This window comes from Mustela nigripes, chromosome 10, assembly GCF_022355385.1.
Source record: "Mustela nigripes isolate SB6536 chromosome 10, MUSNIG.SB6536, whole genome shotgun sequence".
NCBI classification, from domain to species: domain Eukaryota; kingdom Metazoa; phylum Chordata; class Mammalia; order Carnivora; family Mustelidae; genus Mustela; species Mustela nigripes.
This window is the reverse complement of record NC_081566.1, coordinates 3,086,928-3,114,461: the sequence shown is the minus strand read 5'-3', so window position 1 is coordinate 3,114,461 and position 27,534 is coordinate 3,086,928. Positions and strand designations below refer to the sequence as shown.

The 27,534-nt window shown below is 43.5% G+C and overlaps 2 protein-coding genes and 1 long non-coding RNA gene across 5 annotated transcripts in view; 1 reads left to right on the top strand and 2 right to left on the bottom strand.

The window, feature by feature from the left end:
* The window catches only part of FMO1 (flavin containing dimethylaniline monoxygenase 1), a 28,630-nt gene extending 22,383 nt beyond the window's left edge, over positions 1 to 6,247 (bottom strand). Inside the window, exons 1-3 of the mRNA XM_059412438.1 lie at positions 6,082 to 6,247; positions 5,843 to 5,998; positions 307 to 444 (exon numbers count right to left, since the gene is read on the bottom strand). Of these exons, the coding sequence (XP_059268421.1) occupies positions 307 to 438 (132 nt within the window). The 5' untranslated portion in view covers positions 439 to 444; positions 5,843 to 5,998; positions 6,082 to 6,247. The remainder of the gene's footprint in view (positions 1 to 306; positions 445 to 5,842; positions 5,999 to 6,081) is intronic.
* A 5,235-nt stretch (positions 6,248 to 11,482) lies between these two features.
* Positions 11,483 to 27,534, bottom strand: part of FMO2 (flavin containing dimethylaniline monoxygenase 2) — a 27,493-nt gene continuing 11,441 nt past the window's right edge. For both annotated transcript variants that reach the window (XM_059412431.1, XM_059412432.1), the window contains 6 exons: positions 24,455 to 24,617; positions 21,847 to 21,989; positions 21,314 to 21,513; positions 18,380 to 18,735; positions 15,869 to 15,941; positions 11,483 to 14,531 (listed from right to left, as the gene is read on the bottom strand). In XM_059412431.1, coding sequence (XP_059268414.1) covers positions 14,168 to 14,531; positions 15,869 to 15,941; positions 18,380 to 18,735; positions 21,314 to 21,513; positions 21,847 to 21,989; positions 24,455 to 24,617 — 1,299 coding nt within the window. In that variant the 3' untranslated portion in view covers positions 11,483 to 14,167. The remainder of the gene's footprint in view (positions 14,532 to 15,868; positions 15,942 to 18,379; positions 18,736 to 21,313; positions 21,514 to 21,846; positions 21,990 to 24,454; positions 24,618 to 27,534) is intronic.
* LOC132025343 (uncharacterized) overlaps positions 18,694 to 27,534 on the top strand; it is a 9,263-nt gene continuing 422 nt past the window's right edge. Inside the window, exons 1-5 of one of the 2 annotated variants that reach the window (XR_009406548.1) lie at positions 18,694 to 18,784; positions 21,403 to 21,516; positions 22,581 to 22,766; positions 23,480 to 23,592; positions 24,803 to 24,953. This is a non-coding gene — a long non-coding RNA (uncharacterized LOC132025343). The remainder of the gene's footprint in view (positions 18,785 to 21,402; positions 21,517 to 22,580; positions 22,767 to 23,479; positions 23,593 to 24,802; positions 24,954 to 27,534) is intronic. The other variant, XR_009406547.1, reaches the window with a different exon arrangement.

The window sequence follows — 27,534 nt, the reverse complement described above, 5'->3', positions numbered from 1 at the left end:
GGGTCTGCTCCTGCCCCCCGGGTCTGTGCTGGCGTGGCCCGTCCCAGCCACTCCGTTCGCTGCCGCCCTTCGGGGCGTCCTCTCTTGCCCTGGGCCCCACATGAAGTTTGTCGGGGGCTCGTGCCCGCCCCTCCCCGGCTCAGGCTGGGCGCAGCTCCTTTCTCTTATCAATGTCTTTCGCGCTCCTGGCTCCCTGGTCCGCGGACGCTTGTCGCCCTTCCCCCCGGAGGGCAGGCAGCCTTATGAGAGGAATTCAAGCGTTTCCCACCCGTGGACACTTCGTAGAGCCGAGCGACCCCTACTTACGGTGAATCTCCACAGCCCCCCGAGGTCGTCGCTCCTCTCGAAGCAGGTGGGCTCCAGTCCTTCCTCCAGGCAGCACTTGACGGACGCCAGGCCGCTGACCCCGGCTCCCACGATCGCCACCCGCTTGGCCATGGCCCCCTGTGTGGGGAAAGCACAGCTCGGCTGTTCGGTCCCAAGCGGAAGCCCCGCCCCGCCCTTGGCTGCGGCCGCCAGGTTGGCTCCCCTCAGTGCCCCGGAGCTGTCCCCGGTGTGCACGTGGGGGCCGCAGGCCACGGCTCTCACCCTGCGCTGGGCGAGCGCCGGAGCGGCCGCGGCGTCGAGGGCCGGGAGGGATCACCTCGTCAAACACCTTTTTAAATAAACTCGAAAGCAGAGCTCCGGTTGGTGTGGTGACGAGACACGGGGCCCCACGGCCGCGGCGGAGAGGACCTGGGACGAGGAGCCCAGCCCCAGTGGCCACAGCAGGTGGGGCTCCGGCAAATGCTTCCCTGAGCGGGAGCCGACCCCGCGCAGCCCGGCCCCGCCCTGCTGCCCCCTTCCTCTCGCTGCGGCCGCTGGACCCGCGCCCGCGGAGGGGAGGCCACGGCCAGCGAGGCGGTGTGCGGACACGCCTCCTCTCCCCGCCAGATGTGGGTCCACCCCAGGGAAGGTGGCCCTGTCCCTCCTGGCCCAGGTGGCGCATCTTCTGTCCCCGAGCCACGACAGAATGCCGGGAGGCCACATGGCACGTTGGTTCAGCGACCAGGCTCTGGCAGGGTGCCCGGGTTCAAGCCAGTCCCCCAGCTCCGCCTCGTGATCTTGGGCAAGTTAGTTAACCCTCCGCGGACCCTAAAAATGGACAAAGCGGTGGTAGTTTCCTTGTGGTGTTTGGTGAGAATAGAGGGTGGGACACACGTCAGCTGGCGCAGAGCCATTCCTGGCGCGCCGCGGTGCCCAGTGACTGGGAGCTGTTGTGTGGCTGCTCAGAAAACAAAACCAGTGTCCTCTGCTGCCTCGGCATCGGTGCGCCTCTGCGCTTTTAATTCCATACGTTCTGGTCAGCACATGCACGCGCAGCACTAAACCACACGGTTTTAGGTGTTGCCCTAGTGTGTTTTGGGGACAGTTTTATCTCCTCAAGTGAGTGAGTGTTGAATGCACATGGGTCACCCAGTAGATGCTTTTCTCGTCCTGCAGATGAGCTCTTGCCGCAGAACTGGAGATACATTTTTGCTTTTTAGGACTGGGAACCTGAGCGGGGTAGCTCAACTCTCAGGAGGTCCCCTGCTTGCTCTCTGCTAGGTCCCTCTGGCCAGGGAAGCACCAGGAACGTAATACAACAAGTTCTCCAGAAATAGCTCTTGAATGAAATGGTAAGCCCCATTTCTTCCAGGTGTTAAATAAAAGGGTTGCAGGACTGATTGCTTCCCAGTAGCAACTCGCTCTGATTGCCTGGGGAAGAGCCGGTAGATTCCTTATAGGGGAAGTCATACTCTAGGTCCTGATGCACACCCTACAGTCACCACCTTATACAGTTGTCCTCTCCTGGGGTCCTAGAGAAGTAAAGTGACTCCCGCATTTAGAGAGGCAGCTGGTGTAATGGAGTGAGCGTGGGTGTTGGGACCAAACACATCTGTGTCAAATCCCGAGTAAGAACCAGTGTGCTGTGTTTCATTGACTAGGGTGTTATAGCTTTAGGGACATACTTGGAATGAAAGCACCAAGCTGATTCTGTAGGAAGAAAGACACCTGTACCATTGTATGTCAGTGACACTTCAGGAATTAATTTAGAGAGAGAGAGAGGAAAGAAAGAGGAGGAGAAATGCATCCATTCCAACAGTGAGCTGAGTCAGAAGGAGAGCCAGCCAGGGACCTGGCTCCCTGTGAACTAACCTTGGGCAAGCAAATCAATTGTACTGGGTTCCCTCTGCAGAAGAGGCTACTGTGAGAGCTCTTACTCCAGGGGCCTGGCGCAGTTCTGTAAACATTTACCCATAAACATTTGAAGGATCATTGCAAACAGAAGGATTAGATTTAAGGCCAGTGGTGCGACTGAAGACATTAGATGAAGGCAAATTTTAGCTTAATATAAGTACCTTCTAGTATCTCAGGCTCTGATATTTGTTCAGACAGAGAATGTAGGATGATTTTGGAGGGAAATATTCTAAGTAGGAGATTAGGTAGAGTGGAATCAAATGATGTATAGGGTTCTTTCAACTCCGATTCCGTGATTCATTCTAATTAGTTCAGCCATCAGACACTCAGTGAGGGGCTTCTGTGATCCTAAGTCCTAGGGAAGGTATTGGAGCTGCAAAAGATGAATGAGGTGTGATGCTTTCTTTAGAGTTGCTATCACTCTAGTGGAGAAGTCAGACGGACAGATAAATCATTACAATATTCTGTGTCCCGTGCTAAGACAGAGACGTGTATCGCGTTCACATCGCAATAAAAGCATGAAGCGAAGAGGCTTCTATTGTGAGTTTGGGACGGTGGGAAATCAATACTGAGGAATTCTAGTTGCTTCAGGGTTTAAGCATGAAAAGAACACCAGTGGGGAGAAGACGGGGGTACGAGCTCCAGGGACAGCAGTAGGAATAGGGGCTAGAGATGGTCGATAGAGGCCTCTGTCACCACTCAGGTCCACAGTGAGCTTGCCATCCTCTTGATACCTACACGAGGTAGCATGTTCCCTACAAGAGACGCTACGATGGTGCAGGTTCACTGCATCATGTCCATTACTCTCTCTGCTTAAGGCTATGCGTTTCCCCAAAACAGGACATTTTCTTTGACTCATCTCCTATTTTCCCTTCTTCTTATTTTCTATGGTAGCACACTTGGACTGGACTCGTAGTTTCATAAATTCTTGGCAATAAGTTGATTCCCTGGTGGGTAAATGAATGAATTCACCACCGTGTACGCTTTGCAATAAAAAAAAATGAATTGAGCAAATATTTACTGGGAGCTAATATCGTGGGTCAGAGCTTCCTTTCTCCAAAGGACTTTCTAGCAAATTCACAATAAATAGAAATCCTCTCTCTGGCCATCACTGTAACCCAGGGCAGACCAGAGGCAGCCAGCCTTCTCCGAGCAGTGTATCTCCTCACAGGACCGCCAGGAGCTGGGAGTCAGACCTGGGTGTGAAGTTCAGTGCCGGTCTATTACCAGCATATGAGTTTAGGCAACGGATCTGTTTCAGTATCTCAGTTTCCTTTTCTCTACAGTGAAGCTAGAGGTAGAACCTGTTCTAGGAATGTATCCGCTAACATATTAATAGCACTGAGCTGAGCATGTAGGACATGGATGTTACTATGTTATTTTTACAGCTCTAGGAGATTTCTCCTTAAACTGACACTTTTGTAGATATCTACCCTGACAATATTGGGTTTATTGACAGAGACAAAGTTGCAGAATATTTGGAATCAGGGCTGTTAGTGTAAAATAGAAATGTGTATCTGAAGGTTGTCTTCCAGCAAGAGAAGGAAACGAGTAAGGAAATAAAGAGAAAAAGAAGAGCACAAAATGGGCTTCAGGTCACCATCTTCTTTCCTTCCTTCCTTTTTTTTTTTTTTTTTTCTTAAGACTTTATTTATTTTTTCATGAGAGACAGAGAGAGAAAGAGGCAGAAGGAGAGGCAGGCTCCGAGCTGAGCAGGGAGCTGGATGCGGGGCTCGATCCCAGGACCCTGGGATCATGACCTGAGCTGAAGGCAGAGGCTTAACCAGCTGAGCCACCCAGGCGCCCATCACCTCCTTTCTTGCAGTGTTCGTCTGATTCACAGCTGCCTGCTGTCTTCCCAGGGTGTCAGTGGAGTAGTTCCCATGTTTGTGAAGGCAAACTTGCAAGACTACGTGAACACAGCAGCGCACAAGGTAGTCGCTGCCTTTCCGTGTTGGGAGCATTGGGTGATTACATGAAACCAAAGTGTGATCAAAAAACTTTAAGTAGGGGCGTCTGCATGGCTCCGTGGGTTAAGCGTATGCCTTTGGCTCAGCTCATGATTGTGGGGTCCTGGGACTGAGCCCCACCTGGGGCTCCCTGCTCAGCAGGGAGTCTGCTTCTCCCTCTACCCCCTCACTCGTCTCTCTCTCTTTCTATCAAATAAATAAATAACATCTTTAAAAAAATAAAAAAAATTGCCCTCTTTTATTCCAGACAGAGTGATCAATGACACTGTAGGCAGTTTTACTAGGGCGGAAAGGACACTAAGGCCACTGATTACTGGGGGTCTTTTTACTTGCTAACACAAAAATAACATAGAAAACGTTGTTGCTCCTTATATAAATATTTGGTAAAAATTGGGCCATTCCTTTGTTGCAGGGTTCTAAAGAAACATTATTTTAATGAAGAAAGCCCCCTCGAAGCCGACTGAATCTAAAATAAATAAGCAATCAAAATTAAGAAAATATAACTGAATTGACAAAGTAGGTCTAGTCACTGGTAGAAAGTGAATTCATTTTTTACGAAGTAAGTTTAACAAGTAAATAACAAGTAAAATAAACTAAGCAACAAGAAATTGCTAAGTGAGTCGGGAATCCCTGCCTGTGCGTCAAAGTTCCCAGTTTTTAACCATGGGGGTTAGAAACTTGTTTTCTTCCTGGGCATTATCTATACTGCTTCCTTTACTTCAAAAAAGTGAAGTGCAAATATGTGAGTTACCGAGGTCAGATGGAGTGTCCAGGTGGGTTTCCTAGGACAATGCGGGGGTCAGCCTATGAGGCTAGGCCTGCCATTCCCCAAATGGTATGCAGAGGTTCTCCAAATTATTTTAAAATAGCGAGAAAAGCACATTTAAAAAAATATTTATTTATATGAGAGAGACAGAGCACAAGCGGGGGGAGAGGCAGAAGCGGAGAGGGAGAAGCAGGCTCCCCACTGAGCTGGGAGCCAGAGGTGGGACTGGATCCCAGGTTATGGAGATCATGACCTGAGCCAAAGGCAACTGCTTAAGTGACTGAGCCACCCAGGTGCCCCAAAGCACATGTTTTTTGAGTGAGGAGCAAAAGCAGAGGTAGTTGATAGTTGAAATGTGTACTGAATTCAGCCAGGAGTGGGGTTAACACAAGAGATCTGACAATAGATATTCAAGAAGCTTTGTCATAGTGCATAGGTTGGAGAATTTTTTTTTAATTTAGAGATTTTTATTTTATTTATTTGACAGAGATCATAAGAAGGCAGAGAGGCAGGCAGAGAGAGAGGAGGAAGCAGGCTCCCTGCTGAACAGAGAGCCCGATGCGGGGCTCCATCCCAGGACCCTGAGATCATGACCTGAACAGAAGGCAGAGGCTTTAACCCACTGAGCCACCCAGGTGCCCCAGAGTGGAGCATTTTTAACCACAGGAAGAAGGACAGCACACCGATATAAATTAGATTCTAAAGGTGGGTTACCTCTCTCTCCCAACTTTACCAAAGACAACTCCCCAAGCCATGTCTGACACTGTGTTAGGAGGGATTACATCAATGGAAGCACTTAGGAAAAATTACGGATTTTTCTTTGTATTAGGAATCCAAGTTTTTCCTTTTGATTCACCGCTTACTAATCTACCAGCAGTGTACTTACCAATGTGTGCAGAAGACTTGATGATATCTGACTGTACGGTCCCTTTGCACAGACTCCGGCTTCTAACACTCTCTGTACTTGGGAGCAGGGAACGGTTTTATACTTCCTCCCGGGTCACAGACTGAGCGGGGGCCTTTCTGCCAGGGTGATTCTGTCCTGAAGCACAGTAACAAAACAGGAAGAGTGTGGGCCCCTCCTCCCTGACTCAAAGAAATCGGAGATTGCATTGGGTCACTTACTTTATGTGCTTGGAATTCTGACAGCTGCTGTCACAAGTCGGACTCTGGAGCTTGTAGAGATTGAAGTGGATGAGCCGGTGTCGGCCCCGGAGTGCCCAGCACGCCAGATGCGCTAGGTCTAAGAGATAAGGAATGTTATGCAGAATTTGGGACCTAAGGTTAGTCATCGTTTACATTTTAACCTTATTAATGGCAATAGTGAAATGCTAAGAGAAATGTTGCCTGGTGGGTGATGGTGTGGAGAACAAAGGTAAAAGAAATGTAAGAAAATTAAATTTCCTTACAACTGAGAGCCCACTGACAAGTGTTTGAGACGGGCAGAGTGACCTTCCTCTGGGCACTCAACTGCTTCACCTTAATATTTACTGGAGGCAAAAGGCACCTTAGCTTGACAGTAGAACGGATCCTGTAAGTCTTCCTTAACGTATACAAAAAATCCCTCTGGGGGCCCTGGGTGGCTCAGTCTGTCTGGGGGCCCTGGGTGGCTCAGTCTGTTACATGTCCTGTCAATCTCAGTTTAGGTCATGAGTTCAAGCCCCACGCTGGGCCCTGCACCGGGTATGGGGTCTACTAAAAAAAAAAAAAAAAAAAAAAAAAAAAATCCCTTTGGAAACTTCCTTTCTTTCTACTCCCCCAGATATATGTTAGCGACCGTCCTCTCTGCTCATGGGTTCTGTCCCCATGCTGTAATAAAACCACTTTCTGAACAGATGTTGCAAGAATTCTTTTTTGACTGTTCACTCCTGGACTCCAACATTTCACATCACGTGACATGACCTTCAGACCCACACATCCCCAGAAAAATAGGAACGAACTCAAGGAGCCACAGCAGCATCTTCATTGTTCATCAGTTTCAGTCTCCGACGCGAGAAAATACAGTAAGACAATCAGGTCAGCAGCTGCTATACCGAAGACTCACTTTTTGAGGGTTTCGTCCGTTTCACATTTAGAGAGAATTGTTGTTTTTAAACTGTACATCACCCACATTGTCCAGTTCATCTTTAAAAGCCTTTTTTAAAAAGTGCAGATGATTACCCAGACACTTAGGAAATATAACAAATATGTGGGCAGGTCATGACCTTCGGTGTCACAAGTCCTGGCCTGGTGTATTGTCTTTAGCAGTTGTTACAGGAGAAATCTTGGGAAAATTATAAAACTTTTTGAAGTTTCAGTTTCCTCCATTAAAATAAATATGGTAATGCCCCACTCAGACAGATGTGGTTGGCTTTAGAGGAGAGAAGCCACGCAGTCTTGTCCGTGCACACGGTGATGGCTGTGATGGTGGCAACGGTGACATCATCGCCAGGCCAGATGAGGGGTCTTGATCATTGAATCATAATATTGAAATAACTTCCACAGGCACAGAGAAGGAACTCCAGGATAGATTGGTCAGACTGAAGCAGGGGGAAGGTTCTGGAAGAATAAACATCTTCTTCCTGATTTTATTATAGTATAACCCTTAAGCTTTGTATCCAGAAGGCCTTGTGCACTTCTGAGTCTGTGGCTTACTCACGAGGCATACCTTTTACCTTATTTCTGGCTAATTAAAGACGGCGTGGGGACAGCATAGTTCTCTGTGCTGAGTTCAGATGCCTTCCTGCAGCTAGGAAGATGATGATATTTGGATGGGTTCAAAGCTTACTTTTGACCCAGAAAGTAAGCCTTCAAAAGTATTATTAGGTTAAGCATGTTTTTAAAAAACCAAAATACCTATTACGTTGAGTCGGGGACCCTGTGAGAGTGGGGCCACAATCAGTGTCTGGAACCTCGGTACTCAGGCCCTGGCCTTGATACGTACATGCATTTTTGGCACACATCTTGTAGGTCACGGGGCCTGATCAGGCAAGTTGCTCCCATCAGTAGCAACAAAGGACTTAAAATACTGGTTGAGCATAAACACGATTATTTATCAGATTGTCTCATTTTACATAATTAGCAAGAGACTTGTAGTAATTATTTCAGTGGCACCTTTTTCTGCCATTTTTAGTGCTTACTGTAAATCAGCTGTCCTTGAGGTCGTGGGATGGGGAAAGCTATCCAGGCCCCTTTTTGAAGTGGACCTAAACCCTCAGAAGTCAGATTGCTAGACAGTAATGGTTTTTAGGAACGATTTTGGACTTTGTGGCTTCCAGGAGCGTGATAGGATTGAACTTCTTGTCTGTGAATGTTTGGCTGGGAACATGGTCCGTGAACTGTGGGCGAAGGTAATCTGCGTCCTTTCTGGGCTCAGAGTGGTTAATGGACAGAATGAGACCCCAGAGCATTTTGTTTGTCTTCATTGTGTCACAGCTACCTTCAGCGGGGCTGCTCCATTAGCCTGGACACCTGAGTGACTCTGGTGAGCAGAGCCTGGCCCCCAGTGGATCTATAACATGAGAAAGAAAGAATCTTGTCTTATTGCAAGGTTTTGAGATTTGGGATTGGTGGTTAGTGTGCCATACCTCGCTTCTATGGATGGATGCACCAGATGGATCCTTCTGGCTCCTTCATTGTATTTCTAAATCATCTTCTGAAGTCTCCCCTCTCTTCCTTCCCTCACCCTGCTCTGATGCAGAGCTAGAGCTAGAGAATCTGAGAGGGGAAAGTGAACATTTATTTAGTTTTAGTCCCAGTTGAAATTAGACCTACCCAGTGCAATTGTTTTCTTTCTCTCTCTAAAAAACAAAGTGAAAACAGCCACAGGTCCCTACCTATCACCCCCCACCTGCTAAAAAAAAGTATCAAAAGCCTCCCTACCTAGACAAGGCTTCTCCACAGGTGTATTTTTTAGTGATGATAGACTGATTGATTGATTAATGTTCTTTTTTTTTTTTTTTTCCAGAAAGGGCAGAAACTCATGTTTGTTTCAATTTAAGGGCCAGTCACTTACAAATTCTGACTAAAACCAATTTTCCTTATTTCAGAAGTTTATTTTTAAGGAAGCAATAGCAGATTTTTTTTAAAAAAGATTTTATTTATTTATTTGATAGAGAGATCAAAAGTAGTCAGAGAAGCAGGCAGAGAGAGAGAGAGGAAGAAGCAGGTTCCGTGCTGAGCAGAGAGCCCGATGTGGGACTTGATCCCAGGACCCTGGGATCACTACCTGAGCCGAAGGCGGAGGCTTTAACCCACTGAGCCACCCAGGTACCCCAGTAGTAGATTTTTTTAGTTAATGGCTTTGTTTTATGAAAAATTATAGTGATTTTATCAATAGTATATTGGTAAAATTTTTGTGGAATATTTAAAAACACACAAAAAAGTTTAAACTATATAAAACATATTTAATCTTATTACTAGGATTAAAATAATGTATATTGATGGGAGATGAAATTAGAGTTGGACTACAAGCCTACAAGCTACTTTATTATTTTTTTTATTTTTTGAATTTTTATTTGAATTCAGTTGACATATAGTGTACTGTGAGTCTCAGCGGTAGAGGCCAGTGCATCGTCGGTCTTATGTAAAACCCGGGCTCATCACATCGTGCTGCTCCATATTGACCGTCACCCAGTTACCCCAGCCCTGCCCCCTCCACCCTCTAGCAGCGCTCAGTTTGTTTCCTATGAGTAAGAGTCTCGTAAGGTTCGTCTCCCTCTCTGATTTCATCTTGTTTTATTTTTTTCTCTCTTCCCCTATGATCTTCTGTTTTGTTCCTTAAATTACACATATGAGTGAAATCATATGATAATTGTCTTTCTCTGATTGACTTACTTCAACTTAGCACAGTACCCTCTAGTTCCATCCACATTGTCGCAAATGGCAAGATTTCATTTCTTTTGATGGCTGCATAGTATTCCATTGTGTATATATACCACATCTCCTTTATCCATTCATCTGTTGATGGGCATCTAGGTTCTTTCCATAGTTTGGCTATTGTGGACATTGCTGCTATGAACATTCGGGTGCACGTGCCCTTTTGGATCGCTACATTTGTATCTTTAGGGTAAATACCCAGTAGTGCTATTGCTGGGTCATAGGGTAGTTCTATTTTCAACTTTTTGAGGAACCTCCGTGCTGTTTTCCAGAGCGGCTGCACCAGCTTGCATTCCCACCCACAGTGGAGGAGGGTTCCCCTTTCTCCGCATCCTTGCCAACACCTGTCGTTTCCCGAGTGGCTAATTTTAATTTTCTTTGATGGCTTGTGAACTCCCCAGTGGCTCTGCTGTATCTTCCTTGGACGGCACAGCAGTCAAGGACATTTCCACCCCAACCTTGTTTTGTCTCCCTCACTCCGAGGCAGACTGGCCTTGCTCTCCGATGACTCTTCCAGCCTTTCCTGTACTTTCCCTATTTTCTCACACAGGCATTTTCCTTAATGAAGTTTTCCATGTTCAATCTCATTTTGGCATCTGTCCTGGATTACAAGAATCTAATCCCAGGAGATTTTTTTTTTCTTTTAAACCTCACTGATCCATAATCTGATCGTAAGGCAGACGGGACAAGAAAGTGAGTTAAGGTCTGTGTAAACGCATTCTGCCTCCAGGAAATGGCCAACAGCTCTGCACTGGGGGCTGCGTGCCAGCAGCAGCATCTTCCAGGGTGAAGGACCAGTTATAAGAGAAAGTCTTCCTTTGCTATCCTTACTGTAATATGAACACTGGGTTCTTTCTGTGTTAAGCTTTTGAAACCTTCATTATTAGAAATTTTGTTACATGTCACAGTCCAAGAGTTTTATTTTATTTTTTTTAAGACTTTCTTCTTCTTCTTCTTTTTTTTTTTTAAGATTTTATGTATTTATTTGACAGACAGAGATCACAAGTAGGCAGAGAGGCAGGCAGAGAGAGAGAGGGAAGCAGGCTCCCTGCTGAGCAGAGAGCCCGATGCAGGACTCGATTCCAGGACCCTGAGATCATGACCTGAGCTGAAGACGGTGGCTTAACCCACTGAGCCACCCAGGCGCCCCAAGAGTTTTATTTTTTGAAATATATTAATTTTTCTGGAAAGAGCAGATGGGACATATTTGGCTTTTGATAAGAAAAACGGAGCAGCTATCATAGAGAGAAGGGTGGTTAAGAGGACGGGTTAGTAAAGGGATCATCACAGGGAGAGACTTGGGGGGAGGGTGATAACTGGTCAACATCCTCTGCAGGAGAACCCTGTGAAGGGCAGAAGCACCGGGGCTGAACTGCAGGGGAATTTGGCCCCGAGAACTGAATGTGCGCAGGAATGTTCTCGGGAACTTGGCAAGACTGGGCATTGTGGTGGAGACCCTCATTCAGCAGGTCTGAATTATTACTGCGTTTGTATTTAAAAAATCTGCACTTCTACGAGCTCCCTGAGATGTTTTGATGCAGTTAGTCTGTGGGTCATAGTGTGGAACAGCAAACTATCTTAGGTGGTTTGTCCGGGAGGGTTTCCCGTTTCGGGCTGTATAGAGGCAGAAGAACAAATCCGGGTGAGCCCTCCTTAGTCAGTCTCAGGCTCTGGAAATGAACTCTTTATTTTTTAAAAAACATAACAGAATATTTGGAAAGATTTCAAGAGATAAAGCTCTTTCTAAAAATTTCAAGGTTATACATTTAATAATAAATTTGTCCTAATGGAGCTATCTCCCCCCACCGATGCAGTGTCAGCCCAACACGTGTTTCCCAGTCTAGCCCACCGTAGAAGTAGGATGATGACCAGCGGTCCTTCCCTGGGAGGGGTAATGATGAAGGAGGCAAGTTAAGGAAAATAATTAGGACAATGCTTTGGATATTACAAAGCAGGGATTGGCAGACCTTCTCCACAAAGGGCCAGCTAGTAAATATTTTAGGCTTTGTGAGTTGTACTGTTTCTGTTGAAACCACTCAGCTCTGCCATTACCGTTTGCAAGCAGCCACGGACCGGGGATGTGTATTGCGGCTGTGTTCCAAGAAAACGTTATTTATGGAAATGGGTAGTGCACTGCCTTTAACCCACAGGCAATAGTTCACCTAGTCTTGCCATACACGCTTGATATATTCTACTATTAATAATAATAATATAATGGCTTACAAATAATCTTTAATAATTAGCAAATCAGGGTTTTAATCAAGAAGTATATACATTACCTGTGATTTTTTTCCAAGGGAAACCACTCATAGGAACAATGAAAAAATATGTTGCATTTAAATGCTAGTGTCATTTCGATGGAATTTGAAGAAATAAAGCTTCTACTGTCAAGAGATTGCCATTACATTGCTGTGGGCACTTCAGGGACAAATCCAGGCCAAAGTGAAGAGCAGTGTCCACACAGACTTTGGAAGAGTAAGAGGAGAAATATGCCTAAATCTTTAATCTCTGACCCTTTCCCTCTTCAAAAGGCCTTGGTCAGGGCTTAGGGCAGAGCTTATCTCCCAAAGCACAGTTCACCAAGAGAATGGCTGCGGTGGGTTACTAAACCAGATGTTTATTCTGTTGCTCAAGGTCTATGGACATGGAATTGCTAGTATCTGTTTCAGATTTCAATTCCAAGAAAATGTGTCTCCTAACAAAACGGTACGCTTCCTTTCATCAGAGGACAAGATTGCATATTGTTTTACCTTTTGTCTTGTTTACCTACAAGGTTAGAGGTGAATAAAAGGCTCAATCATTGTAATACTTTTCATCTAAGTAGGACATATACTTCTTCCCTAACGCTTGTTTTTTCAAATGAAAAAATGATAAATTTTTCAAATTTTTTCATTTCATGAAGATGAAATGAAAAATCATTTCAATTTTTCTTTTTCTTTCTTTAACCTTGAATCTGCTTCCTCTATTTATTTTTTAATAATTAAAAAAAATTTTAAATAAACCTATAATGTATTATTAGCCCCAGGGGTACAGGTCTGTGAATTGCCAAGTTTACATACTTCACAGCACTCACCGTAGCACATACCCTCCCCAATGTCCATAACTCAATTTTTCAAGTGAAAAAAAAATTGCAAAATTTTCAAATTTCAAAATACTACCTTAAATATTCTTGTATAGGTGTCTTTCATTGTAAATGCCTTCACATGCTTCTTAAATCTGGCCAGACTATAAACCAAATATTATGAAAAAAATTAATTGATCATATTTGCAAGAAGAGTGCTGTTATCTATGTTAAGTTCCTCCAGAAGCAACGTATATGTGATTATAAATAAAATAAACTGTTAATAAGTAATTAATCAGCAATAGGGGTTGTGTAAATAAGTATATTCTGGGGAAAGGTTATGATCCACAGTCCCAGAATCAAGCAAAACTGGGTTCTAGTCCCGGCTCCACGATAAGACCGGCTGTGTGGTCTTGGGCGTGTTACCCAACTGCTCTGAGTCTCACCATCTGTGAAATGGGTAGAACAGCTGCATCCACATCACAGAACTATTGTGAGATTTAAAGGATGCTAGTACACGCGGTGTACCCTGAGCACAACGTCTGATCTGTTAAGTACTAAATGTGTCTAACTGTTACCGCAGTTTTATTTTTATTTTTACAAGGTGCTTCTGTCAAAATGTCAGAAATGTGCCTACTGGCTTTACTTTCTTTCTTTTTTCTTTTTCTTGCCGTGTCCCAAGATTCATTGTCTGCGTACAACACCCAGGGCTCCATGCAGCATGTGCCCTCCTTAATGCCCGTAATACCCTTAATATCCTTAATATCTGGTCATCGCTGACGCTTTCTGACTCTAGCCTCTCCTTTTCGCCTCCAGGATTTTTGAGCAATTCCCTGCTGAGCAAATGGACCATGACCTGACACCTGCGAACTCTGTTACCAGATACAGTCTGGGTAAGAGACTATCGGGAACATTCGTGCAGGAGTTTAAATATTTACCCACCATTGAAATGTTCCAATGTTTTCAACCATGGGGCTTGCTTTTCCTTCTGTGTAGTCCTATGTTTTCCACACAAGCGCCTTCTTTGGGGCCTGGCAGCACTATTTATCCAGTGCCATTTAATTGTCCTTTGGGAGAATCTGATGAACTTGAGGGAAGGGTAGAGTAGCAAGGAAATTTTATGACACCATTTTGGTGTTCTCCATGGACTGAATTCTGCTAATTCTTTACAACCACCTCTCTCTGTCCTCTCAACTCTGAAATACAGAATCCATTAGATTTCCCATTTTTTCTTTTAGTCTTTTTTTTTTTTTTTTTTTAAATAGGAACTGGCTGACAGTAAAGCCAAAAGCTTTACGCTGACAGATTAGAACCACTCAAGCTGAAAACAAAGGCCACGACAATAGCAAGAAGCCCCAGGATTTTCAACAGGAAGGAAACCGGGAAATCCCGAGAAGCTTTTACTGCCCGGGTCTTCAAAGGCTTCAGTATCCGTTGTTTCTGGGTGAGGATGGCACTCTTGGCTCCCTGCCACGGCCCGGGCCCAGTGAGGCGGTACTGGTAGGAGTTGCAGGGTCCAAAATAGAGCTTCACAGCCAGTCTGGGGTCTTTCAGCAGGAGAGACAGGATGTCTGGCTTCGCACCTATCTCTGCCGCGAGCTCGTCCAAGTAGTCGATGTAATTGGTCTGCAGCGTCTGGCTCTGGCTCTTTCCAAACCTTAATGAAAAAAGTAAAAAATGGCAGATTCACAAAATGTTCCAAGTCCCAGAAGAACAGGAGGTGTTTGACAGCGCTTGGAGGAATGACGGGCTGAGTGAGGAAAGGACGTTCGAATGACTCTGGTGGAAGGTTCGAACGTATCCCGTCTGGAGGCCTGTCTCAGATTGAGAGTAGCTGTAAAATCGAGAGCGGGCCATGGAAGTCTGAGGAACGGGGCAAGGTTTATAACCGTGATTACTACTGGATGTTTAGTAGCGGCTTCAGTTCTCCCGGCAATACTCATTAGTCAGGATGGCTGCGAAGATTCGTGTGCTGACACGTATGAACCCTTGCTCAGTGCCTTGCACAGAGGAGACGCTTAATATTTGCACCTTAAATTATTAAAGTAGTTGGCACTCTGGCTGGCATAAAACAGGTTCTCAGTAATTAGAATCTGACCATGAGACAACCCGTATGTGTGATGTCAGGTCCCCGAGTCTACTCTCCAAGGTGCTTGGTCCCCGGTGGACCCCATTTAACCTATCACAGAGCATCCATCTACTTTGGCTTCTGACCAACTCCTTCTGATTTACTTTGATAGGACGTCCCCCAGCTAACTTTTCAGAGACACACATGGCCACTGTTACTATTGCTGCTCTCACCCATTTCCTCTCTCACCACAGAATCTAACATGGACATCATACAAAGTCCAGGAAAAATGTCCCGATTTGGTAAAATTTCTATCTTTATGTAGTTGGTCCTACTTTTTTATTTTTTTAAGATTTTATTTATTTATTTGAAAGAGAAGATGAGAGAGAGCAGGAGCACAGGGAGGGGTAGAGGAAGAAGGAGAAGCAGACTCCCCGCTGAGCAGGGAGCCTGAGGCAGGGATCATGACCTGAGCCAAAGGCCGATGCTTAACTGACTAAGCCACTCAGGTGCCCCATGGAGTTGGTTCTTAAACTAGTATTACCTGGGGAGGGGCACCTGGGTGGCTCAGTGGGTTAAGCCTCTGCCTTTGGCTCAGGTCATGATCCCAGGGCCCTGGGATCCAGCCCTGTGTCAGGCTCTCTGCTCAGCGGGGAGCCTGCTTCCGCCTCTCTCCCTGCCTGCCTCTCTGCCTGCTTGTGACCTCTCTGTCAAATAAATACATAAATAAATCTTTTAAAAAAAAATCACCTGGGGAGAACATAAAAATACAAATTTCCAGATTCATCCTGAGGTTCCAATTCAGTTGGTCTGGGTTGGGACCCAGGTATTTGCATTTTTAAGAAACAGGTGGGTGGTTCTTGTGGGTAGTTAGGTCACCCTGAGAAACATTGCTTTATGTAAGGAATTAAAAAAAAAATTCTTACAGATCGATTCTTTTTTCATTCCTCTGGATAATGTCCGCCATCATAGTCCTCTCTGAGGGCAAGGTACACAAACCTAGAAATAAAGGACTGGTTTGAGTGGTGGGTTTGATTCAGTATCATTGCTTTTTCTAGTAGTTGGTTCCTACCATTAAGCTTGGCCATTTACGCATCTTACGACAATCAAGGCAGCTTGGTGTTGTTGAACTCCCAGGGTGGGATGAGTTCTGTGTGGTCTGCCCTTCGGGGAGCCCAGGGTACAGTGAGACCTCTGAGGTGGAGTGCGTAAGGGAAGAGGCTGGAGAAGGAAGGTGAGCCTGAAGAGCCAGAAATCATGCCCGGTGGGTTGAGCTCTATTTTAAGGGTGATGGGAAGCCATGGAAGGGTTTTCTGTAGGTGGTGACAAGATCGGATTTTCCTTTTAGAAAGATCCTTCTAGCTGGTGAATTTTGGGAAATGGGCTCTAGGAAAGTGAGTCTACAAAGTGAGTCTCAAGACCAGTTGAGAGGCTGTTGAAGTAAACCTGGTGGAAGTAAAGTCAAGCAGTGGGGGCAGAGAAGGTAGATTGGTGCAGGAGTTATCACTGTGTGCTTGTGATTCCATCCCTGCCCGTGGGTGTTCTCGGAACGGCGAAATGGTCAGTTTCCCCTGGATGTAGTTAGTCATCAGACATACCAGAGTCAATGCATACAAGACCGAGCCTCACTGAAGCTCTCCTGGTCAGACTTGTATCTTCCTCCACATGTCCTCTCTCTATTCCTGGTTCTGCTGTCCACCCAGTTCCCATGGCCAAGATCTGCAAGTCGTCTGTGATTCCACTCTCTCTCTCTCTCTGATTTTCTACATTCAGCCAGTCATCATGTCCTGTGGATTTTATCCCCGTTTCTCACATTTCTATCGTCTTCTCCACTTAGTCTTTCTGCCAGGCTCAGCTGCATCATGGTTCAGCAGACTTGCAGTGGCCTTCTCACTGGTCTCAAAGACCCCATTCTTTTCTCATTTCAAACCTGTCTTCCACACCAGGGCTGAGATAATCTATTGAAAATGTAAGTCTGGTAATGTTTATTCCTTGATTATAACCTTTCATTGGGTTCTCTGGCTGAAGAGCTTTCTAAAATGGAGATTTTAGGTCCTCAGATCAGACTTAATCAGGGTCCCTAAGGATCCAGATGATTTTTATGTATGGCCAGATTTAGAAAGAAATGATCTACATTTTATATTGTAAGTCTTTTAGCATACGTTACAAGGCTTCTGTGTCCTGGCCCTTCTCCTGAAAGATTATTGTGTGTTTTTTTTTAATTTTTTTAAAATTTTTTATAAACATATAATGTATTTTTATCCCCAGGGGTACAGATCTGTGAATTACCAGCTTTACACACTTCACAGCACTCACCATAGCACATACCCTCCCCAATGTCCATAACCCCACGTCCCTCCCCCAACTCCCCTCTCCCCAGCAACCCTCAATTTGTTTTGTGAGATTAAGAGTCACTTATGGTTTGTCTCCCTCCCAATCCCATCTTGTTTCATTGATTCTTCTCCTACCCCCCAACCCCCCATGTTGCATCTCCACTTCCTCCAATCAGGGAGATCCTATGATAGTTGTCTCTGAAAGATTATTCTTTAAAAATCTCTCATCCCTCTCTGCCTCGTACGTTATGTTCTGGGAATGTCAAATAGCTTGTAATTCTCCATATCCATCACACCTCGATGCTTTGGCTCAAGAGATTCTCTCTTCTGCACCTGAGAAACTCGGTCATCTAGCAGGTTTTTCTTGACCACGTGTCCTCATTTATCCCAACACGCTGCAAAGCACCCTTTTCCTTCTTTCTGTGCACTCCATGCATCCCTCTACCAGAGCATTTATCTTGGTATGTGGAAATGATCTGTTCGTCTTGCTGTCTGTCCCACCAGACTCCAGTACAAGGCTCGGTATTCAATGAGTTTTGGTTGAGCTCACTTGAGCTCACCTGGGGTCAGGGAGATAGTGGCCTCCTGAGGAATGCAAAGTGCTATGCAGATCCTTAGACCAAGCCTTTCAATAGCCTTATAACTTTGTAAGGATCTGTGAGGTTGAGCTTCTTAACATATTGAGAGTTAATTTGGAGTTAATGTAGAGGGGTCTCTAGATTTGCACATATTCAGAGGAAATTATAAACATCGTATAGATGAAGTCAGGAGTCAGAGATCCTTTCTTTCTCAACTATTCCTTCATGATTTTAGGAAAGGATAATATGCATTTAGCTTTATGAAAATTGAAATTCTCTGAACTTTCTAATATCTTAAAGGGATGATTACAGTTCTTTATTATTATTTTTACTATTATTATTGTTATTATTTTATCTCTATATTTGTTATTTTGCAAATTCTCCACTAACTTTTTAGGACATTAATCTCACGAGAGTTGCCTAAGTTTGGGCAACTTCTTCCTGCCAGCCTCCTTATCTAAAGCTGTTATTGAGCAAACTCCATCAGAGATAAAACCCTCAGCCCCTCACTTTCCCACTCGCATACCTTTGAAAACCCTGGTTGCCCAACGAGCTTGAAGTTCAACAGTTGGGAAAATGGAACCTAGGGGTTGGATGAGACCAATGCATGCCAGAGTTGACTTCTCCAGGTGAGGAGGGAACATGTATTTATACAGTGAGACCATCTTATCCTCTACTTTCACAAGTGAATCTTCAAGGAATGGAAAAGAGAAAGTATATCCTGTTGCAAAGACAATGACATCAATCTTCTCCTCCACTGTTCCATCTTCAAAGATGGCAGAAGTTTCTGTGAGCTCTTTCACTGTTGGTTTCACCTTGATGGCTCCGTAGAGTATACGACTTGGAAGATCATCATTTAGTACAGGTTCTTTCATAAGATATCTGAAACACGAAGAAGAAAACACTTAGAAGGAACATTTAATGATGTTAGGTGAGTCTTGAAACTCTCTTGATATTTTATGGGGTTGGCTCTTCAAATAAAGAGATTTCTCAACTATCCATAAAACTTTCTGCCTTGACTAGTTGATCTACCTCAAACCTTACTATCTGACTTGATTCTCATGTCACAAATTTCTCCCTTCAATAAAGAGAAAACATGTAAGTCGTGTGAGCAAAAGACATTTCAAAAAAGGAGGCATCCCCAAGGGCTTAAACAAAATACTATGGCTATGGTCATTCCAGTCATTGTTACCCCTTCAACGTTTCCACTATTGTTTTATCTTGCTGTTCTACTTAATCTCAATCTGATCATAAGTAAGAAAGGAAAATTTGTTAAATCCCCATTAGTTTTGAAACTTTTATTAAGGGATCAGCATATAAACCAATGTATGAAATTAAGTTTGGGATATTTTTTGATCCCAAATATCCATGGAGTCTCTGCATGTGATAGCATGTGTGATAGAGCAAAGTTTGGTTGTATTTCTGGAATTCCCCTTTTCATAGATTTGAGAAGCACTTTTTAAAAAAATAAGACAATACGGGGCACCTGGGTGGCTCAGTGGGTTAAAGCCTCTGCCTTCGGCACAGGTCATGATCCCGAGGTCCTGGGATCCAGCCCCGCATTGGGCTCTCTGCTCAGCAGGGAGCCTGTTTCCTCCTCTCTCTCTGCCTGCCTCTCTGCCTGCTTGTGATCTTTATCTGTCAAATAAATAAATAAAATCTTAAAAAAAAGAATAAGACAATACATGGTACATGTATCAGATCTCAGAACTGAGCAGTCACATGGTATTTGTTGAAAGATTCCAAAGTTCTTCTGTTTTTGTATTTTTTTTTTAAGGGAAGGAGCCTGTTATCGACTAAAGAAAAATAAACATTCATACTGTTTGCTTGTGTTTATAAGATCAGTGATATATAACTTTGAGCTCTGTAGAGATTTATTTCTTGGCAAAGAGATAGTGAGTATGTTCTCAAAAGCTGCTCATGGGAAGAGCCCTTATGGTGTACAGAATTAGCAAAGCATGAGGTATCACATGGAGAATTTGGGACACATCTCCCACCACACCCCTCTGAAAGGAAGGCTTCAATCTCTTCAAGCAGCCTTTGCCAATGTTGGACAGCTTTGGGAACTAGGAAATTCTTCCCATGATCCTAGTTCTGCTAGAGCAGCTCATAATATTTTTTTCTTTTTTAAATTTATTTTTTTATTCATGTATAATTAATATATAGTGTTATATTAGTTTCAGATGTACAATATAATGATTCAAGAGTTCTATATATTTCTTGGTGCTCATCAAGATAAATGTACTCCTAATTCCTTTTGTCTATTACCTCCAGCCCCCCACTCATCTCCTCTCTGGCAACTGCCAGTTTGTTCTCTGTATTCAATAGTCTGGTTTTTTGTTTGTTTGTTTCTTTTGTGTCTTAAGTTCCACACACGAGTCAAATTGTATGGTATATTTCTTTCTCTGACTGACTTATTTCACCTAAACTTGTACCCTCTGGGTCCATTCATGTTGTTGCAAATGGCAAGGTTTCATTCTTTTTGAGACTGAGTAATCTAATTAAAAATGGGCAGAAGACCTGAATAGATGTTTTTCCAAAGAAGACTTATAGATCACCAACAGACACATGAAAAGATGCTTAGCATCACTCATCATCAGAGAAAGACAAAACCACAATGAGATATCACTTCATATGCCAGAATGGCTAAAACAAAAAACAGAAGAAATAACAATTATTGATGTGGTTGTGGAGAAAAAGAAACCCTAAATGCACTGTTGGTGGGAATGCAAATTGGTGTGGCCACTGTGGGAAACAGTGGAGGTTACTCAAAAAGTTAAAAATAGAATTATATGGAAAAAAAAAAAACCTTAAAAAAAAAAAAAAGAAAAAAGTGTGCCTGGGTGGCTCAGTGGGTTAAAGCCTCTGCCTTCAGCTCAGGTCATGATCTCAGGGTCTTGGAATCAAGCCCTGTGTCTCGTTGGGCTCTCTGCTCATCAGGGAGCCTGCTTCCTCCTCTCTCTCTCTGCCTGTCTCTCTGCCTACTTGTGATCTCTGTCTGTCAAATAAGTAAATAAAATCTTTAAAAAAGAACTTAAAAAATAGAATTATATGACCCATTAGTTCTGCTAGTGGGTATTTACCCAAAGAAAATGAAAACATTAATTTGAAAAGACATGTGCACTCCCATGTTCATTGCAGCATTATTTACAATAGCCAAAGTATGGAAGCAACCTAACTGTCCATGGATAGATGAATGGATACAAAAGATGGGGTGTTATATACACAATGGCATATTAGCCATAAAAATTTCCTAATATTTCTACTTCAACTTCTTAAGTATTTACTTTTTAAAAGGTATACAGAACAAATTTGGAATTCAAATTCCAGGATGTCGATAATACTCTTACTGTTAAGTTGTGATTTGAAATACCACATTAGCAACTGAGCTCTTATAAAGAGGCACTCTGACAACCTTGCTTACCAATGAGTATACCATAAAAAAGCAAAATAACTCTACTTGTTTTGAGGCTCAAGGCCATAATTTTCATGGTTGAACCACTGATTCATCTGCTGTTCCATCATCCATTTTCGAATCATTTGTGGCAGGACATTTCGGAGCATGGACCTAAACCGGGTGTGGAACACCATGTCCCAGGGGTAGCCATCTTCAGAGATCCGACCCATGACCCAGGAGCCGTGTCTGGTGCTGACGAATACCTGGTAAGCAGAAAGGAATGCTGCTTAAGTCAGGGCATTGTCCCTTTTGGAAAGGATCTACTGTGTAGACAATATATCCCATGTATGGCTCAGAGCAGTAAAACACGTGCTCTGGGTTAGCATGGCTGGTTAGTGGCAGGACTAGGAGGTAAACCTTAGCTTCCTGACTTCAAGATTTTTTATGATACCACACTGTAGTAACCAACCAACCAACCGACCGACCAACCAACCAATTAACGAGTAATGGAACCTTGGTTATGTGGTGGGGATATTCCAATATGCCCTTTCTCCTTTCTCTCCTCCATGGTACACGATGAATAGAGAACATCATACCTGAGCAGCCTTCTTACTCAGCTCAACGGCAATGTCTGAGGCGGAGTTTCCTAGTCCAATCACCAGGATCCGTTTCCCTTCAAGTCCCTCTGGGTGCTTGTATTGGTGGCTATGGAAATACTGGCCTTTGAACCTCTCAATACCTTCAAGGGGAGTAAGAGAGAAGTCCTTGAGTTATGTCAATTTCAATAAAAGTGCGCCGTCAGATTTTCTTTCCTGGAGTCAATCATTTGCTTGGCCTCCTCACCCCTTAGGGAGGTTATAGTGGCAAGGCCAGCTGACAGACTGAAAGCATATGGAACCCGTATGCATATGGAATAGGACCAAAAGAGTTGATTTCAGGGGTTTCAGTGTACATATTTATTAGAGAATAAAATGGTTTTGATAAATTGAGTCGAGTCAGATGCTGGCTTTATCTCATTTTGGACTGTATAGTAATACTTTAATATCACATAGCACATGTATCCTTTTAAATGTGTTTGAACATATTATGAAATGCTATTATGGTACTTGTGTAATAATTAGAATAATATTTATCATTCTCATTTTGCAAAAGCAAACAAAAAGTAAAATAAACTAAAAACCAGGCACATAGAAAGTGAAGATGTTTCCACATTGCAGGATAAGTTGGTAACGTACTGGATAAGCCATTTTGAAGACAAGACTGTAGATTTCCCAGAAAAATATGAGTTTGTTAAATATTTATCTTTTATGGTGGTTTTTTTTTTTTTTAGAGATTTTATTTATTTGATAGAGAGAGATCACAAGTAGGCAGAGAGGCAAGCAGAGAGAGAAAGAGGAAGAAGCAGGCTACCTGCCGAGCAGAGAGCCTGATGCGGGACTCCATCCCAGAACCCTGAGATCATGACCTGACTGGAAGGCAGAGGCTTAACCCACTGAGCCACTCAGGTGCCCCTATGGTAGGTTTCTTGAAAGAACCTTTGGGTCATTAGTTCTCATAGTGGGGTCCTTTGACCAGCATTATTAGCTGGAACCTGGGCACTTGTTGGAAATGCCGAATCTACTGAGTTGGGAATGCCTGAGATGGGGCCTCCCAGGTTGTTTTTAAAAGTCCTTGAGGTGATTCTTCTTTGAGAATCAGTGCTTTCGAGTGGAAGAGCTCACACCTGGCTGCATACCTTTTTTAAAAGGGCTGTTTATCTGAGAGAGAGCACAAGTGGGTGTGGAACTTGGGGGACGGGCAGAGGGAGAGGGAGCAAGATTCTCAGGCTCTGCACTAAGCGTGGAGCCCCAGCAGGGAGCTGGGGGTGGGGAGGGGGGTGGTTCAGTCTCGTGACCTGAGCTGAAACCAAGAGTCAGAGGCTTAACCAACTGTCTTCCAGCTGCCCCTTGCCTGGCTGCATATTAAAATCACTTGAGTAACTCTTAACTGCTTTAGGCCTACACTATACTAACTGAACATTGGAGGGCATAAGGATGTTAGAGGGTCCACAGGTGGTTTGAATGTGAGACCCGGACTGTGAACCACTGTGTTATTTGTCTTCCTGAGGGCCTGCAGGGGGAAGCACACTTGATGAGGGAAGGGCCTGGGAGACACCAGGTCAGATGGCTGCAGGGTTCCCTTGTCTGTACTCTTCCTGTCACTCTCTGCGCACCCATCCCTGTCCTGTAGGAGAACTTATTTCCATGGAACCTCCTCAATAACCTGTCTGAAGGCATGGCTCTGAGGAAAATTCTCCAAGGACATGGAAAAATCAGTGTTTGGCGGGATAGATAAAGGCCGAGGTAGGTAGGTACGTGGTGATAAGGGCCTCTTCAACAGAGAACCGGTTTGCGTGACAATGCTCTGAAATTCTGGGGAAGATTCAGTGACTTTGGAGGAAGTTACTGAAGTCCCTGTGTCATGAAGACTGTAAGATGGTATGTGGAGACTTTTATCCTTCTAGCTCTATCCAGATCTTAATATTATGCCCAGTTGCAGTAGCTAATTCTGCCTGTCAGTCCAACCTCCATATAAAATTCCTGGACACTGTAGGGTTGCAAAATTTCTCACCTCAAAATGTGTCTCCTTGGCATGTGGATTAATGTTAGGCGAACAATTTTTAAGAAACAGAAGGCTTAGAAAAACCTCTAACTTTCCCCCCTAACTGCCTAAAAAAGTTTAGATAGCGGACCTGCCCCAGGAAGGGGGCTGTCACCCTGGATAACTACAGTATAATAGGAACTGGGTGAGGTAGACGGGGAGGAACACAGCAGTCTGTTTGTTGAAATTCCTCTCTGTGTCCCACCGTTTCTGAGTGGTTCAGCAAACATTAGTTTACCAAACACTTATCCTTTTTCATCTCCCTGTGAATTGTCATCTTTCCCTTTGTGGTCCCCCGCCCCGACATCCTTCTCTTTAGCTCCGAATGGCACATGAACAGCAGCCGCCCGACTGCCTGAGGGTCTCATATTCTTATGGACTCTCTGCATGCATAATTGCATTTTATTTTTTCCTATTAATCTGTTTCATGTCATTTCATTTTCCCTATTAATCTGTTTCATGTTAAACCTTAGACTAAGCCCAAAGAATGTTGGAAGGTAAGAGAAAATCTTTCCTCCCCAACAACCCCCGCTCTGAAAAGCTGGGAGTCCTCGCGGGCCTCACCTGGAAAGGATCCCAGCGGCATGTGAGGGAGGATGTGGTGGCCGCTGCAAACCATAACTGCGTCAAAGACGGCGCTTTGCTTCTTGCTGTTGCACTCGGTCACGACCTCCCATTGGCCCGAGGATGAGAAATCCGGGTGTTTTTTCACACTGAGGACAGTTGTCTTGAACGAACACAGAGAAGCCATCATTGAACATTACTCTGGCATAACAGGGGCCTCACTGAGTTTCCTGGGAGTGGGAATGGGTGGAGTGCACTGTATGACTTGATGTAGGTTCCGTTTGAATCCTGTTCAAGCCCCTTAAGACAAAGACTGCTAAGTGTCCCCTTCTCATTCTTCTTTGGCAGGGAGCTACCAAGGCTATGGTACTTTGTACAAGACTCAGCCATGGGAACCAGTCTGTTAAGGACTGAAAAAGGACTTGAGAGAGAGAGACAGAAGAAACACAAAGTCTGGGCAAGATATGGAACACATGCCCATCATTCAAATGATCACATGGTCAGTATTTATTAAGAATCTTTTATGTGTCCGCCTCTGCAAAGCCTCTGTGTTAGAGAAGATATTTCAGGCAAAGCGCTTTGCATCGTGTCTGGCATCCTGTGAATGGTAGTTGTTCATATTATGTTTTTCAAACAGAGTACATCATGTTAGCAATATAGTTCATGATCTCATTTGGATGAAATAATTTATGCTTAAAAAAATTTTTTTTAATGTAGCTCACACTGTCTGGAAGTCTATGAATTTTAGAAGTATACTTAGAAGTATCCATAAAGGTGTTACATCTTTTTTAAAAAATTTAATGTTTTCAGTGTTCCAAGATTCGTTGTTTATGCACCAGTGCTCCATGCAATACGTGCCCTCCTTAAGACATCTTTGATGTGTAACAAACAACGTCAAGTGGAAGTAAAGTTTTTCTCACTGCCAGAATAATGGCATGCTTCTCTTGGTTATGAGTATTTGACTCCCATGTACATGCTTTTCAAATGTTCAGATATTTAAAAAATGCTGGGTTGGCAATTTTTGAAGGTGTTTCAATTGAAAAAAAATATATGGAGATTATTAGCATAAAACTTGCAAGGGACTATAAAATGTCCAGGCATTTTTGGCTGAGATTAAAGATATCAGATTTGCAGTTTAGGGTAATAGATTAGTTAAAGTACTGTGAATTACTGCTATTCAAAATTTGCTTTGAGAGCCAACCAAATTCAACAGAGCCTTTTACAGTCTAACATCTTGTAGCTTATACCAACTCAGAGACCAATAATGGAAGTGAGTGTCCCCAGCCCCTCTCTAAGCTCCAGGAAACCCAAGAGCAGTAATATAATAAATAAGAAAAATAGTTCTCTTGCAACTTTAGCCTGATCTTTCCAAGAGCAGATAATAAAAAGTACATATCATAAGAGGGCAATATATCTGTTAAATAAATTAATAGTCATATGGACAAAGACCTGTAAAAGCTTCCGGCATAAAAAAAAATCTGTTATTCGTAGGATGGCTCCACCAGGAAATGAGTAATAGTTTTCTAATGTAGTACATTAGATACATTTTAATGGCATTTACAAATATAGATTTCCACCGCAATCAGCTATTATAAATTAATATAATACAAACCTGGAACAAAACTGAAATTACTGAGGAAATGAGAAGTGTCACAAAGAAATTAGTTCTCTGATAGACCTAAATGTGAGACAGGAATCCATCAAAATCCTAGAGGAGAGCACAGGCAGAGGCCAGGGAAACAAAAGCAAAAATGAACTATTAGGACTTCATCAGGATAAAAAGCTTTTGTACAACAAAGGAAACAATCAACAAGACTAAAAGGCAACCAATAGAATAAGAGAAGATATATGCAAATGACAATCAGATAAAGGGCTAGTATCTAACATCTATAAGAAACTTATGAAACTCAACAGCAAAAACCAAAAACCCCCGTCAAGAAATGACGTGAACAGACATTTCTCCAAGAAGAAAGGCAAACAGCTAACAGACACATGAAAAAATGCTCAACATCACTCAGCATCAGGGAAATAAAAATCAAAACCACAGTGATCAGAATGGCTCACAGGGGTCAGAATGGCTAAAATTAACAACTCAGGAAACAATAGCTGTTGGCAAGGATGCGGAGAAAGGGGAACCCTCCTCCACCGTCGGTGGGAACGCAAGCTGGTGCAGCCACTCTGGAAAACAGCATGGAGATTCCTCAAAAAGTTGAAAATAGAACTACCCTACGACCCAGAAATCGCACTACTGGGTGTTTACCTAAGGGATACAAAAATAGTAATCCGAAGAGGCACATGTACCCCAATGTTTATAACAGCAATGTCCACGATAGCTGAACTATGGGAAGACCCCATATGTCCATCAACAGGTGAATGGATAAAGAAGACGAAGTTATGTATTTACAATGGAATATTAGTCAGCCATAAAGAAGAATGAAATCTTGCCATTTGCAGTGATGTGGATGGAACTAGAGGGTATTATGCTAAGTGAAATTAATCAGAAATTAATCAGAAAGACAATTATATGATTTCATTCATATGTGGAATTTAAGAAACAAAACATTAATATCAAGGAAGGGAAGGAAAAATAAAATAAGATAAAACAGAGAGGGAGGCAAACCATAAGAGACTCTTAACAGTAGGGAACAGACTGGGGGTTGCTCGAGGGGAGGGGGGTGGAGGCATGGGGTAAGTGGGTGATGGGCATTAAGGCGGACACATGCTGTAATGGACACTGGGTGCTGATGCAACTGATGAATGACTAATTTCCATCCCTGAACTAAACTGAATTTAGATTAAAAAAAAGAAAATAAAAAAATTAGCTCACTAACATTTATTCAGAGAGAGAATTTTATTTACTAAGCATAGTTACTAGTGTTCGAAGTGTAGGTTATTGATAAAAATTCAGCATGTTTAGTGAGAATATTGTTTTCTTCTTGTTGATTCTTTGTTTTTGAGGGAACAGAGGAAAGCTAGTATGCAAAATGATCCAGCCGTCCTTATGTTGCTAGACAATGCACCCTGCCACTTCCCTGAATACCAAAAATAGTTTCTACAGGCTTATGAAATGAATGGAACTG